This window comes from Battus philenor, unplaced genomic scaffold (assembly GCF_028537555.1).
Source record: "Battus philenor isolate CCGP_79_NKW_IND1 unplaced genomic scaffold, ilBatPhil1.0.hap1 SCAF_20, whole genome shotgun sequence".
Lineage (NCBI taxonomy): Eukaryota > Metazoa > Arthropoda > Insecta > Lepidoptera > Papilionidae > Battus > Battus philenor.
Genome location: NW_027181683.1, coordinates 747,701 through 761,549, shown reverse-complemented (window position 1 = coordinate 761,549; position 13,849 = coordinate 747,701). Strand labels below are relative to the sequence as shown.

Below are 13,849 nucleotides of genomic sequence, written 5' to 3'. Positions count from 1 at the left end.
AGTGGTCACAACCCGATGTTGTTTAAGTAACCTCTTACAATAGGCAGGCGATACCTTAGACCTATTCTAGTGACCATGGGCTAACAGGTTGGCGTGACGAGGCGTCAGGTACCGTGACTTCGTTGCGACCATTTTCAAGCAGGATAGACACCACCCGATCACGCTCGGCGGTCTCCTACTTCGCGGTACCAGATGGCGGTGGTGATCATTTATAAAACTGATATACAAATAAAAAAATAATTACCAGCACGTTCACTACTGGAGATTTATTTCTTTCATAGTTTTACAATAGCACTGGTTGGAAGTGTATGTTATCTGTCCACTTTATAAGTAGGACGATTGTAGAATTTTATTAGCAGTCGACTTATTATTATAGTCTAGTTGTGTCCTGAAACTTCTGTCAAAATTGGTCTAGTCATTTCAGAGATTGGTCGAAACAGACAGACAGAAAAACAGACTAAAATTTAAATTAAATGTTTGGTATATACACCGTATGTATTTCCATGTGCATGTAAACAGCGGTGATATTAATATTACAAACAGATATCCATTTTATTTATTTGTATAGATAATATACATATTGTTACTCTTATAAGCGTTTCTTCAAAATATGGAGCTTGAGCGAAAAGTTCCCAGCTTATCGATATACTACAGACTGCATTTTTCACGACATACGTACAAGGTTGAAATCACTTTAATCTGCTCTGTTTCGCTAATATTAGATTGCGAACAGCTAAGTAGTGGAACAATATAACGTCTTCATTGTTTCCAGCCAACAACATATAAGTAAGAAAAGGACCAATATCTAGCCACTTCCGCACATGCAGTGGTAGTCGTGCAATGAAATGCACCGCCCGCCAGCCCGCTGATAAATGCGTATGCGGCAAACAATGCGAATTACACAACTACCACCGATAAATCACTCAACACGTGTTTCACCCCTCCACGGGGCATCTTCAGGAGTTATGTTACACCGATTAGTGCCAAACGCAGAGTCTATTTTTGGCACTAATCGGTGTAACATTATATTGGTCCTTTTCTTACTTAGGATGGACTTCCGAGAGGTAACGCCTGATTCCATTAAATAACAACATATAACCTAGGAGTCTTCAAGACAAAAGATAAATAGATTTCTTCTAGGCAAGCATGTAGCAATGTAGACCAAGTCCTCTTAACATCTGGCGAGATAAAGTTCAAATGCTATGCTTTACGATATAGTAGATTATTGAAATCCATATGACATATAGTATAACTAATTGATTTATTCTATATTAAACCTTATAATTTCAGTGATAAAGTTCATTATTGATATTTTAAACTTCCAGACTTCCCTCTACAGTACGAACTCATCGGAAAATCTAAAAGATGACGCAAAAACCGACTCTATTAATGAGAACTTACACAAAAACGGTAATTTAATCACAAGTACAACACCATTGGAACCTGATAAAGGTCCAGCGTGGAAAAGCGTTGAGAATCTACAAACTAAAAAAGACAATCACTTAGTTAAAAGTGATAGCAATGAAATTGATAAAGAGTTCGATGTGTTTTCAAAAGAAAGGGTGGAGAAAATACCACAAATTCGTAAACCGAATCAACCTGTAGAACAGTCTGTTTTAATTCTAAACGTACCCAATTTGGGTACAGTTAAAGAAGACGAGGAAAAGACAGAGGAAATGCAATCTATTATATCTGAAACAGCATCATCTATAACACAGTTCTGCCAAACTAACTTCATTCATTCAGAAACAAACAATTCGAATGATGGTGTAAGTGAAAATACTAACCCATTCCACAAAGACGTTAAGAATGTCGACCCAAAAGATCCCCTACTCAATGTACCAACTAAACCAGAAAACGAAGCTAAAATAGAAAAAGATGTTAAAGTTAATACTGTAAATACGCAAACGGTTAAGACACAGAAAACAATGGAGCTGCAATTAAATAGAAATATTGAACAAAAAGGTAACTCCATGCCAGAGAACAAACCGTTTCTGAGAGACAGATCTGCTTCTATTGGAACATTAAATATGAAAACCCCTCTGGCTAATCTGATCGGGGAACAGAACAGAACAATGTTGTTTCAGGTGAGATTTGTTCTATTTTTTGCCACTATCTTGTAATTATTGTATGTTACATATATATATTCATCTCATTCAAGTAGTTTATTTACATTTACTTAACCCTTAATAGCCTGATTTACGAAAGTGATTTTTTTTAATATTACTGAGTTGGCTCGAGGGTCTAGATGAAGGGAAAATAGATTTTTTTTTTAATTTCGTTGGAAAGAATATTATACAACAGTAATATTCGTACAGCCAATCTATAAAAAAAAACTAATAGTAATGTGAACATTCGGTTTAAAAGATTGGTATCAAAATTGAAACTCTAGGCTATTAAGGGTTATATTTGACAGAAAGCTTTGTTTCCCAATTTCAACTTATATAGTGTGTGTTAGATATAGACAAAATAAAACACTGACAAGAAAAGAGTGCTTTATATGTTTTTGATCTTGGGATATATATCACTATTTTATATCTTTAACTCATTTAGCTCAGTGCGGCTCAGAGAAAGAATAATACAGTTAAGATTAATATATCCTTCATATCTTCGGTTCTTTTAGCTCAGACAGCGAACTCAGTAAGGATAAAACGCGTGAAATATTCCTATTAAGCATTTTATGTCTTTGTCATAAAGCACAAAAATGCTAAACGCCAGGGCGTGTAATGTCGTTCCGAAAATCCGTAGTTTACATTTTTAATACAAACATGCTATAGTTATCCGTCTCTCTCTTTTACGTGTTAATTGCTATGTAAGCCCATCTCTTTCTAACTCTAAACGAGCCGTAACTCATAACGCAAATTGAGCCTTAAATATAAAGACATAGAGATACAATTGAAACGTGCGCGCTAGAAAGTGAATCTTTCTTGTCTTTAGCTCGCGAGCTACCAATCTCTAGTGTTATCCGTCTCTCTGTTTTACGTGTAAATTGATATATAAGCCCATCTCTTTCTCTCTAACTCTAAACGAGCCGTAATTCATAAAGCAAATTGAGCCTTAAATAAAAAGTCATAGAGATACAATTGAAACGTGCACGCTAGAAAGTGAATCTTTCTTGTCTTTAGCTCACGAGCTACCAATCTCTAGTGTTATCCGTCTCTCTGTTTTACGTGTAAATTGATATATAAGACCATCTCTGTCTTTCTAACTAAGCGAGCCGTAACTCATAACGCAAATTGAGCCTTAAACATAAAGACATAGTGATACAATTGAAACGCGCGCGCTAGAAAGTGAATCTTTCTTGTCTTTAGCTCGCGAGCTACCAATCTCTAGTGTGCTACCAATCTCTAGTGTTATCCGTTTCTCTGTTTTACGTGTAAATTGATATATAATCCCATCTCTTTCTCTCTAACTCTGAAGGAACTGTAACTCATCACGTAAATTGAGCCTTAAACATAAAGACAGAGATACAATTGAAACACGCGCGCTAGAAAGTGAATCTTTCTTGTCTTTAGCTCGCGAGTTACCAATCTCTAGTGTTATCCGTCTCTCTGTTTTACGTGTAAATTGATATATAAGACCATCTCTTTCTCTCTAACTTTAAACGAGCCGTAACTGATAATGCAAATTCAGCCTTAAATATAAAGACAGAGATACAATTGAAACGCGCGCACTAGAAAGTGAATCTTTCTTGTAACTAGCGAGCTACCAATCTCTAGTGTTATCCGTCTCTCTGTTTTACGTGTAAATTGATATATAATCCCATCTCTTTCTCTCTAACTCTAAAGGAACTGTAACTCATCACGTAAATTGAGCCTTAAGTATAATGACATAGAGATACAATTGAAACGCGCGCGCTAGAAAGTGAATCTTTCTTGTCTTTAACTCGCGAGCTACCAATCTCTAGTGTTATCCGTCTCTCTGTTTTACGTGTAAATTGATATATAATCCCATCTCTTTCTCTCTAACTCTAAAGGAACTGTAACTCATCACGTAAATTGAGCCTTAAGTATAATGACATAGAGATACAATTGAAACGCGCGCGCTAGAAAGTGAATCTTTCTTGTCTTTAGCTCGCGAGCTACCAATCTCTAGTGTTATCCGTCTCTCTGTTTTACGTGTAAATTGCTATATAAGCTCATCTCTTTCTAACTCTGAAGGAACTGTACCTCATCACGTAAATTGAGCCTTAAGTATAATGACATAGAGATACAATTGAAACGCGCGCGCTAGAAAGTGAATCTTTCTTGTCTTTAACTCGCGAGCTACCAATCTCTAGTGTTATCCGTCTCTCTGTTTTACGTGTAAATTGATATATAATCCCATCTCTTTCTCTCTAACTCTAAAGGAACTGTAACTCATCACGTAAATTGAGCCTTAAGTATAATGACATAGAGATACAATTGAAACGCGCGCGCTAGAAAGTGAATCTTTCTTGTCTTTAGCTCGCGAGCTACCAATCTCTAGTGTTATCCGTCTCTCTGTTTTACGTGTAAATTGCTATATAAGCTCATCTCTTTCTAACTCTGAAGGAACTGTACCTCATCACGTAAATTGAGCCTTAAATATAAAGTCATAGAGATACAATTGAAACGCGCGCGCTAGAAAGTGAATCTTTCTTGTCTTTAACTCGCGAGCTACCAATCTCTAGTGATATCCGTCTCTCTGTTTTACGTGTAAATTGATATATAAGCCCATCTCTTTCTAACTCTGAAGGAACCGTAATTCATAATGCAAATTGAGCCTTAAGTATAAATGTATAGAGATGCAATTTTAACGCGCGCTACCCATCTCGTGCTTGTTAATGAGACCCACTCCTAATTATCTATATCTATAATCATCTTATTTGACGTATTAATAATGTCTGTGATCAGGTGGGTCGATCTGAGTTGAGGCTTATCAGTCCAGACCGAAAGCAGATCCTTCTCCACCGCGCCTTCAAGGACGTGGCCAGCTGCGTGCTAGGCAGGATCAACAAGGATCATTTCGGATTCGTCTGTCGTGAAACTAACGAAAACTATGCCTGCTACGTGTTCAAATGCGAGAGTGATTCCGTTGCAACTGAAGTGGTTAACGGTAAGTCAGTTAAAATTATAACAAACTTAAAATATATTTTTAAATCGACTAAACAGTTTCAAGATGTACATAATGGGAATAGATTTGAAAATGGAATTAGGTGTCAAAATAGACAGTGGAAGCATTGCATTCTTGAGGTACGCAAGATACTCTTACTTTTTTGTAACAGGTATGTAAATAGTAAAATAAAACGTAAAGGGGTATGTAATATTTAAAAAAAAATTGATGAATTTTGAAAGACGTTACGTAGGTATTAAGTAAAAACAATAAGAATCAAAAGTGAAGGAAGGAAGAATATAGAATGCCATATATTGTAACTGACACAAGAAAAATAAATAATGTGTTTGTCACTAATCGGTGTAACATAACTCCTGAAGATGCCCCGTAGAGGGGTGAAACACGTGTTGAGTGATTTAACGGTTGTAGTTGTGTAATTCGAATTGTTTGCCGCATACGCATTTATCAGCGGGTTGGCGGGCTGTGCACTTTGTTGCACGACTACCACTGCATGTGTGGAAGTGGCAAATATTGGTCCTTTTCTTACTTAGGATGGACTTCCGCAAAATAACGCCTGATTCCATTAAATAAAAAAAAATCTATACTGTAGGACTTAGTGAAATCAAAATCCCTGTTCTATGAAACGATAGGAACGAGAGGTAAAAAAAGATGTAAGGAAGAGTCAGTTGTATAGAAATATTAAAATGTAACAAATATAGATACGTACAAATTTAGAAGGTAGAAACAAAGGTCGGTAAAACCTTTCTCTAGGAGTCATAAAACTTTTTACACATCTGTGATATAATTTGACAATACGCTTCCTTGTAATAAAAACATAATAAAAAGTTCACATAACAAAAACTAGAAAGAAATGTAGATTAAAAAGAACTAGTAAGACAATCATGTTATGTACCTTTATCTGTGGTTCCGGCAAGATGGTCATCGTGGCATTTTTTATTGTGACCACCCTCTCTTTGAGGACCTTTCATTCCCCCTTGCCATGTGTAGGACAGGGACGCTACAATTCGGGTAAACTATTTCATTCTTCTATTCCACTTTCTCCTTTCATACTTCACAATCTATTATTTTACAATGTTCTGTCTTTGGCAAACTCAATCTTTATTCAAATTCATATCGTGCATCACTTTTCTTCTCTCATAATCGTTCCTAGACCAAAATTTGCAACATTATCTTTGTTTTGATTCAATTGTTCGATTTTATTAACATTTTACTGTTTCTTGTTATTTATTTCTAGTTAGTCTATACCATGCAATAGCCATCTATTGGCTGATATGATGGTTATGGTGCAGGGTTTCTATCCATAGCAGTAGCTATAGTGGGATTGGGAACTGGTTTTGGATCTCTGATAGGCTATATTTTATAACTCGTATCATGGTATGTTGTTATAATGATTGGAAACCACGATCCATTACCAGTTTCTGAAGCTGGTGGAAGTTAAAGTTTCCCACCATAAATATCCGCGACTCCGAACCCATCAGGTTGTTCATGTCTAGATTTTTGTGCCGTCATGATGATGAGAAATCTCTTCTATTCAGCATCAATGTCCCTGAAGCTAGTGAGAATTTAATCTCCCCACTCTAAATATCCGCGATTCAGAAGCCACCAGACCTTCATACCTTGACTGGTGTTCCATCACGATCATCACCATCTCTAAAATCCAGCATCAGAGTTTCCGAAGCTACTGAGGATTTAAGCTCCCCACTCTGAATATCCGCGACTCCGAAGCCACCAGACCTTCATACCTTGACTGGTGTTCCATCACGATCATCACCATCTCTAAAATCCAGCATCAGTGTTTCCGAAGCTACTGAGGATTTAAGCTCCCCACTCTGAATATCCGCGACTCCGAAGCCACCAGACCTTCATACCTTGACTGGTGTTCCATCACGATCATCACCATCTCTTTGATCCAGCATCAGAGTTTCCGAAGCTACTGAGGATTTAAGCTTCCCACTCTGTATATCCGTGATTCCGAAGCCACCAAACATTCATACCTTGACTGGTGTTCCATCACGATCATCACCATCTCTTCGATCCAGCATCAGAGTTTTCGAAGCTATTGAGGATTTAAGCTCCTCACTCTGAATATCCGCGACTCCGAAGCCACCAGACCTTCATACCTTGACTGGTGTTTCATCACGATCATCACCATCTCTTTGATCCAGCATCAGAGTTTCCGAAGCTACTGAGGATTTAAGCTTCCCACTCTGTATATCCGCGATTCCGAAGCCACCAAACATTCATACCTTGACTGGTGTTCCATCACGATCATCACCATCTCTTTGATCCAGCATCAGAGTTTCCGAAGCTACTGAGGATTTAAGCTTCCCACTCTGTATATCCGCGATTCCGAAGCCACCAAACATTCATACCTTGACTGGTGTTCCATCACGATCATCACCATCTCTTCGATCCAGCATCAGAGTTTTCGAAGCTATTGAGGATTTAAGCTCCTCACTCTGAATATCCGCGACTCCGAAGCCACCAGACCTTCATACCTTGACTGGTGTTTCATCACGATCATCACCATCTCTTTGATCCAGCATCAGAGTTTCCGAAGCTACTGAGGATTTAAGCTTCCCACTCTGTATATCCGCGATTCCGAAGCCACCAAACATTCATACCTTGACTGGTGTTCCATCACGATCATCACCATCTCTTCGATCCAGCATCAGAGTTTTCGAAGCTATTGAGGATTTAAGCTCCTCACTCTGAATATCCGCGACTCCGAAGCCACCAGACCTTCATACCTTGACTGGTGTTTCATCACGATCATCACCATCTCTTTGATCCAGCATCAGAGTTTCCGAAGCTACTGAGGATTTAAGCTTCCCACTCTGTATATCCGCGACTCCGAAGCCACCAAACATTCATACCTTGACTGGTGTTCCATCACGATCATCACCATCTCTTCGATCCAGCATCAGAGTTTTCGAAGCTATTGAGGATTTAAGCTCCTCACTCTGAATATCCGCGACTCCGAAGCCACCAGACCTTCATACCTTGACTGGTGTTTCATCACGATCATCACCATCTCTTTGATCCAGCATCAGAGTTTCCGAAGCTACTGAGGATTTAAGCTTCCCACTCTGTATATCCGCGACTCCGAAGCCACCAAACATTCATACCTTGACTGGTGTTCCATCACGATCATCACCATCTCTTCGATCCAGCATCAGAGTTTTCGAAGCTATTGAGGATTTAAGCTCCTCACTCTGAATATCCGCGACTCCGAAGCCACCAGACCTTCATACCTTGACTGGTGTTTCATCACGATCATCACCATCTCTTTGATCCAGCATCAGAGTTTCCGAAGCTACTGAGGATTTAAGCTTCCCACTCTGTATATCCGCGACTCCGAAGCCACCAAACATTCATACCTTGACTGGTGTTCCATCACGATCATCACCATCTCTTCGATCCAGCATCAGAGTTTTCGAAGCTATTGAGGATTTAAGCTCCTCACTCTGAATATCCGCGACTCCGAAGCCACCAGACCTTCATACCTTGACTGGTGTTTCATCACGATCATCACCATCTCTTTGATCCAGCATCAGAGTTTCCGAAGCTACTGAGGATTTAAGCTTCCCACTCTGTATATCCGCGACTCCGAAGCCACCAAACATTCATACCTTGACTGGTGTTCCATCACGATCATCACCATCTCTTCGATCCAGCATCAGAGTTTTCGAAGCTATTGAGGATTTAAGCTCCTCACTCTGAATATCCGCGACTCCGAAGCCACCAGACCTTCATACCTTGACTGGTGTTTCATCACGATCATCACCATCTCTTTGATCCAGCATCAGAGTTTCCGAAGCTACTGAGGATTTAAGCTTCCCACTCTGTATATCCGCGACTCCGAAGCCACCAAACATTCATACCTTGACTGGTGTTCCATCACGATGGTTCGAAACCTGGTCAATCTATGAAGCTAGGATTAGTTTACACCACCTACCATAAATATCTGCAATTCCGAAGACATAGGCCTTTAATACCCAGACTGATGTGCCATCACGAGGATTTGGAACCGTATCAATCCATCACCCTCCTCAGATACCCTGAAGCTAGTCGGAGTTTAAACCTCCCAGCCTCCTCGATCGATCACGTAACAACAACGTAACGTCACGTAGAACAACGAATCAATAATTTACGACACAAACCTAGAAGTCAATTGTCAATCAACGTTCCTAATTACGATCCAGTGCGCTGCGCAAGCGTGCCTCATTTCAATGAAGCAAGACATTCAGGGCGTAGTTTTTTTCTTCAATACAAACATCAATGTTTAAAGCATATTTTTTAATTCGAGTATTTATTATACCTTCACGTGTATTTGATGAAGTTTGTGATATTGCAGTATGTCAACAATTTTACACAATAGCTCTCAAGTCAAAGGTAAATCATATATATATACATATTTTTGAGAAAAAAAATCAATTTATTGTCATCTTTCAACCCATATGTGTCCACTGTAAGAGAGGCCTCCCCTTATAGGGGATATATCATTATCACACTTGGAAGACGGGTTGTCGATCACAATGTTTTATTTTAGTACTCAAAAATCTATTGCTCATCCTCTGAAAATATCCTTGTGTATTATTTATAATTGTATTTTCTTTCATAATTACCTCATGTAATAGGTGGTGCAAAAGTAATGTCATAATTTGAAACGGCAGCCATTTTATTACATATATTGTCAAGACCGTGAGTTGGGGATAGGTAAACGCAGATTCTCCAAAAATAAATCCTTTAAATATTCTAGAGTTCGGGCAACGAAACTGGCAGCGGTTCTGACTACAGCAACTCTTTCTCTATTGTTCTCACTATTATGAGTCATCTTGTTATTCACATCTCTTCAGGATGTAGACCAGAGTTCCCCAAACTTTTTTGTTTCGTAGACCCCTTGCCATGTTTCCCCGTGTTGGGTAGACCACCTACTTACCTGATATGGATTTGCTGTAAATTTCTAACTGTTGTGAATTTTAGTGTTAAAAACTTAAAGTAAAAACACATGTTAATTTATACATTTATTAATTGAATTTAAATTAAAACTACTCAAAATATAATTTTATATCTGTTATGTGAAATAAACGTAATATTAAATAAACTATAAATAAAATAACATAAGCAATAAGTCAATATTTTTAGTGAGAAAGATAAACCTGATGCTTTAATAATAAATTATCAACATTTGGCGTCAATTTTGTAAGGGTTAATCTTAAATCTCCTCGGCTAATGATGTCCAGTTTGTGGACCCCCATTTTCATTTCATGGATCCCCAAATTTTTTTCGCTGACGTAGACCCCTCATAGAACCCTAGGGGTCGATATAGACCACTTTGGGAATCACTGATGTAGACTGATCTTGAATGCCCCCAGCACCGGCTTTTATAGTCATCAACAATATTGAATCGGACATTCTAGTATGTAATAATTTTGATATTTGAAAGTTTGAAATTAATTGTCAATTCTCTTGCAAGCCAGCTGCAGTTTAAAACCTCTGCAGTTTGCACAAAACTATAATTTGGACATTCGTTCTAATGGATTCTAGTCATACCAACTTCTTGAACCTTCTCTAAACATTTTGTGTGACAGCTATATTGATATTTCCTGCCTTCGTGACAATACCAAAAAAGTTTATTTAAAATCTAAGACAGGTTACCTAAGACAGGTGACATTAATTAATGTCATGGCATTTGGCGCCATTTGTAAAAATTAAGGCACATATACGACATTACTTTTGCGCCTACCTATTATATGTCTAGAGCAAGAAGAACACAGTTTCATAATTTAAGTTAAATGGAACTCCATATTGACATCAATAATAAAGTCAAATAAAAAATATGTACTTATTTAGCTTCGGTTTTCAGCGATCAGACAGGCTTTCGTCGCTCATGCGGAACTCTTGAAGAAGTCGAGGGAAAAGTCTCCGAACATGACATGCGAGCACTGCCCCATGCTCTGGTATCACAGGCTGTGTCATGATATTGAAGGTAGGTGGAGAATTCTTCTTTATTCTCTACTATCAGTAGAGCAGTTGTGATTTATAGATCTTTGACTTAACCTGACCTAAAATTAATAATTTTGAATTTTTTTTCATGCCATTATTGTTATATAAATTAGGTATGAATGAAAAGAAGACGCACGCGTTCATCTTACGCCGCATCGAGCAGCTGCCAGAAGATGAACAGGATCTCATCATCACTAAGTACCAGGGAGGCACTAACCATATGTATGAGGTAAGGATTTGTCAATTGACTTCAAATCTTCAGTCTTTGAAATTATTTCAGCGTAAGATTTAAGATTCTTTTAATTTGAAATTTCTTGACGAGCTAAACTCGCGAGAAATGATTGACGTTTGATTTGTGTGTGTATATATATATATATATATATATGTATATGTGTATATATATATGTGTATATGTATATATATATATGTATATGTGTATATATATATATATATATATATATATATATATATATATATATATATATATATATATATATATATGGATGACAATTTCTCTCGACTATGTTGAGTCATAAACAATAATGCTTAGTTCTGAATGATAATCACGAACATATTTTACACTATTTACCTACCTGAAAACAGAGAAATGACATTTAATGTTCATTATTTAAATTGTCGATTCCTTTTAAAAAGTTATTCTACAATATTTTAAATTATATCTTTGACATCTCAAATACCAACTGCTTTACCGACCGCAATAGACGCCATTGCAACACTATTATTAACAGCGCCATCTATGAAGTGTCAAGGTTAAACAGCGACTGCTATACCGACATTAAATATACGCGACACAATACATAATAGAATTATTAAAGAAACTAGTTTCTTTACATACATAATAATAAATAAATACTTGAGCAACAAAACCGAAAATTTCTATATTATTCCCTTTTATTAAAAATAAGAAAATTAAATCGTCTGCCAGAACAGTACTGACTGAAAATAAATTGTCGTTCAAAGGGTTATATAAAGAACTATTTTGTGAAAAAAATGTATACAAGGTGTCTCTGAAAGTATTTGTAAAAATTTTACAATTTTACAAGGGTATTTAAATATGTTAATAATATTGTGGTCTCAAAAAATCCCCATATGGGTTTGACATGGTAATTTCTTTGACCTAGGTGGATTTGGAACTTTCGCACCTTTAAGGCGATAAATGCCATTATAGGGGAAGTTAATTTTTTTAACTAAGAAAGGGACTAATATATAGCTACTTCCGCTATGCAGCAGTAGTCGTACAATGAAGTGCCGAGACTCTGTGTTTGGCACTGGTCGGTCTAACATCTCCTGAGGATGCCCCGTAGAGGGGTGAAACACTTGTTGAGTGATTTAACGGTGGTAGTTGTATTTCGCATTGTTTACCGCACGCGCATTTATCAGCGGGCTGGCGGGCGGTGCACTTTATTGCACGGCTACTGCTGCATAGCGGAAGTAGCTATATATTAGTCCCTTTCTTACTTAGGATGAACTTCCGCAAGGTAACGCCTGAATCTATAACATTTTTTTTTTAACTTTCACTGCTGCAAATTAGATGTAGGCTCCGCAGGTTCGAGGTCATAGCGTGTTTACCCTAAAATCTTTTAGGTAGCGGTGTTTATAGGCTCCTTGGGAAGCTAGGATTTGATTAATTTCACTATCTAATTAAGTTCTTCCCCAATTATTTTCACCTACACAAGTGGTCACTATAGTCTGATGATCTCCAGGTTAGTGAGCACAACGCGTTCCTGATGATGCTTCTCCGGGCACACTGCGAGGCTAAACAACAGCGCCACGTACACGACACTGCTGAAAACAGGCAAGTATTTATTTCTCTTACTAACATTTAAGAATCCCTTCGAATGCTTTTCTAGAAGTATATATATTGTATGTCGTAATACATCTATAAAAATAAATAAAATTATCGTGTCCTTTTGTAGTATAGTAATTGCCGCTTTTTGCTACATGCATATGAATAATTGCATTTTATAATTTTTTGTTTGTATATCTGTTTGTTCCGGCTAATCTCTGTAATGGCTGGACTGATTTCGATGCGACATATTGGCAGGTAGATAGAAGTAACTTAGGCTACTTTAGAAAAATTTTTAAACCAAAAAAAAAGCTTAATAAACCATATATATTTTTTTTATTAAATTCCACACGAAATCACGGACATGGTTCTTCAAAATCATATTCGTGTGATCCTCTGTGAGTTCAATTTTTTCTAACAGCTAATCTAGCCTCTCGCGAGGATTGAATCGCTAGTGCGTTCTTGGTGATGTACGGGAAGTAAGTCTTGGTAACTCCATCACCTGCTTGAAGAGTTTGAGATGGTGGAGGCAAGACCTATCGTAAATAGGTCCCTGGATAAACTATCCACCTTGGAGTTACCTAACGGTTGGGAACTTTGGAGACTGTATATTCTACTGTAGCGAAACCAGGACTTCTGGTCGGGAGCGACATTGGCCGACCCTGATATTCGCTTGCACGCGGGCGCCGGTATTGTGAGAATGAAGACGCTTATCACAGCGTTGAAACTTAGTGGAGAATTTATTTAAATTCTGCTTTAAAAGAGGCGAATAATTGAGTCAGTACATAGGTGGAAAACTTTTATATGTGATATTAGAAAATCTAAGTAAGAAAAGGACCAATATTTAGCCACTTCCGCACATGCAGTGGTAGTCGTGCAAGTGCCAAACACAGAGTCATAGAGACACTAATCGGTGTAACATAGCTCCTGAAGATGCCC

At 37.7% G+C, this 13,849-nt stretch overlaps 1 protein-coding gene across 1 annotated transcript in view; it reads left to right on the top strand.

Annotated features, from left to right (window-relative positions):
* The window catches only part of plx (PTB_TBC1D1_like and TBC domain-containing protein plx), a 58,490-nt gene that overhangs the window by 31,528 nt on the left and 13,113 nt on the right, over positions 1–13,849 (top strand). The window contains exons 6-10 of the mRNA XM_068766053.1: positions 1,326–2,087; positions 4,875–5,076; positions 10,964–11,086; positions 11,217–11,332; positions 12,828–12,919. Coding sequence (XP_068622154.1) covers positions 1,326–2,087; positions 4,875–5,076; positions 10,964–11,086; positions 11,217–11,332; positions 12,828–12,919 — 1,295 coding nt within the window. The remainder of the gene's footprint in view (positions 1–1,325; positions 2,088–4,874; positions 5,077–10,963; positions 11,087–11,216; positions 11,333–12,827; positions 12,920–13,849) is intronic.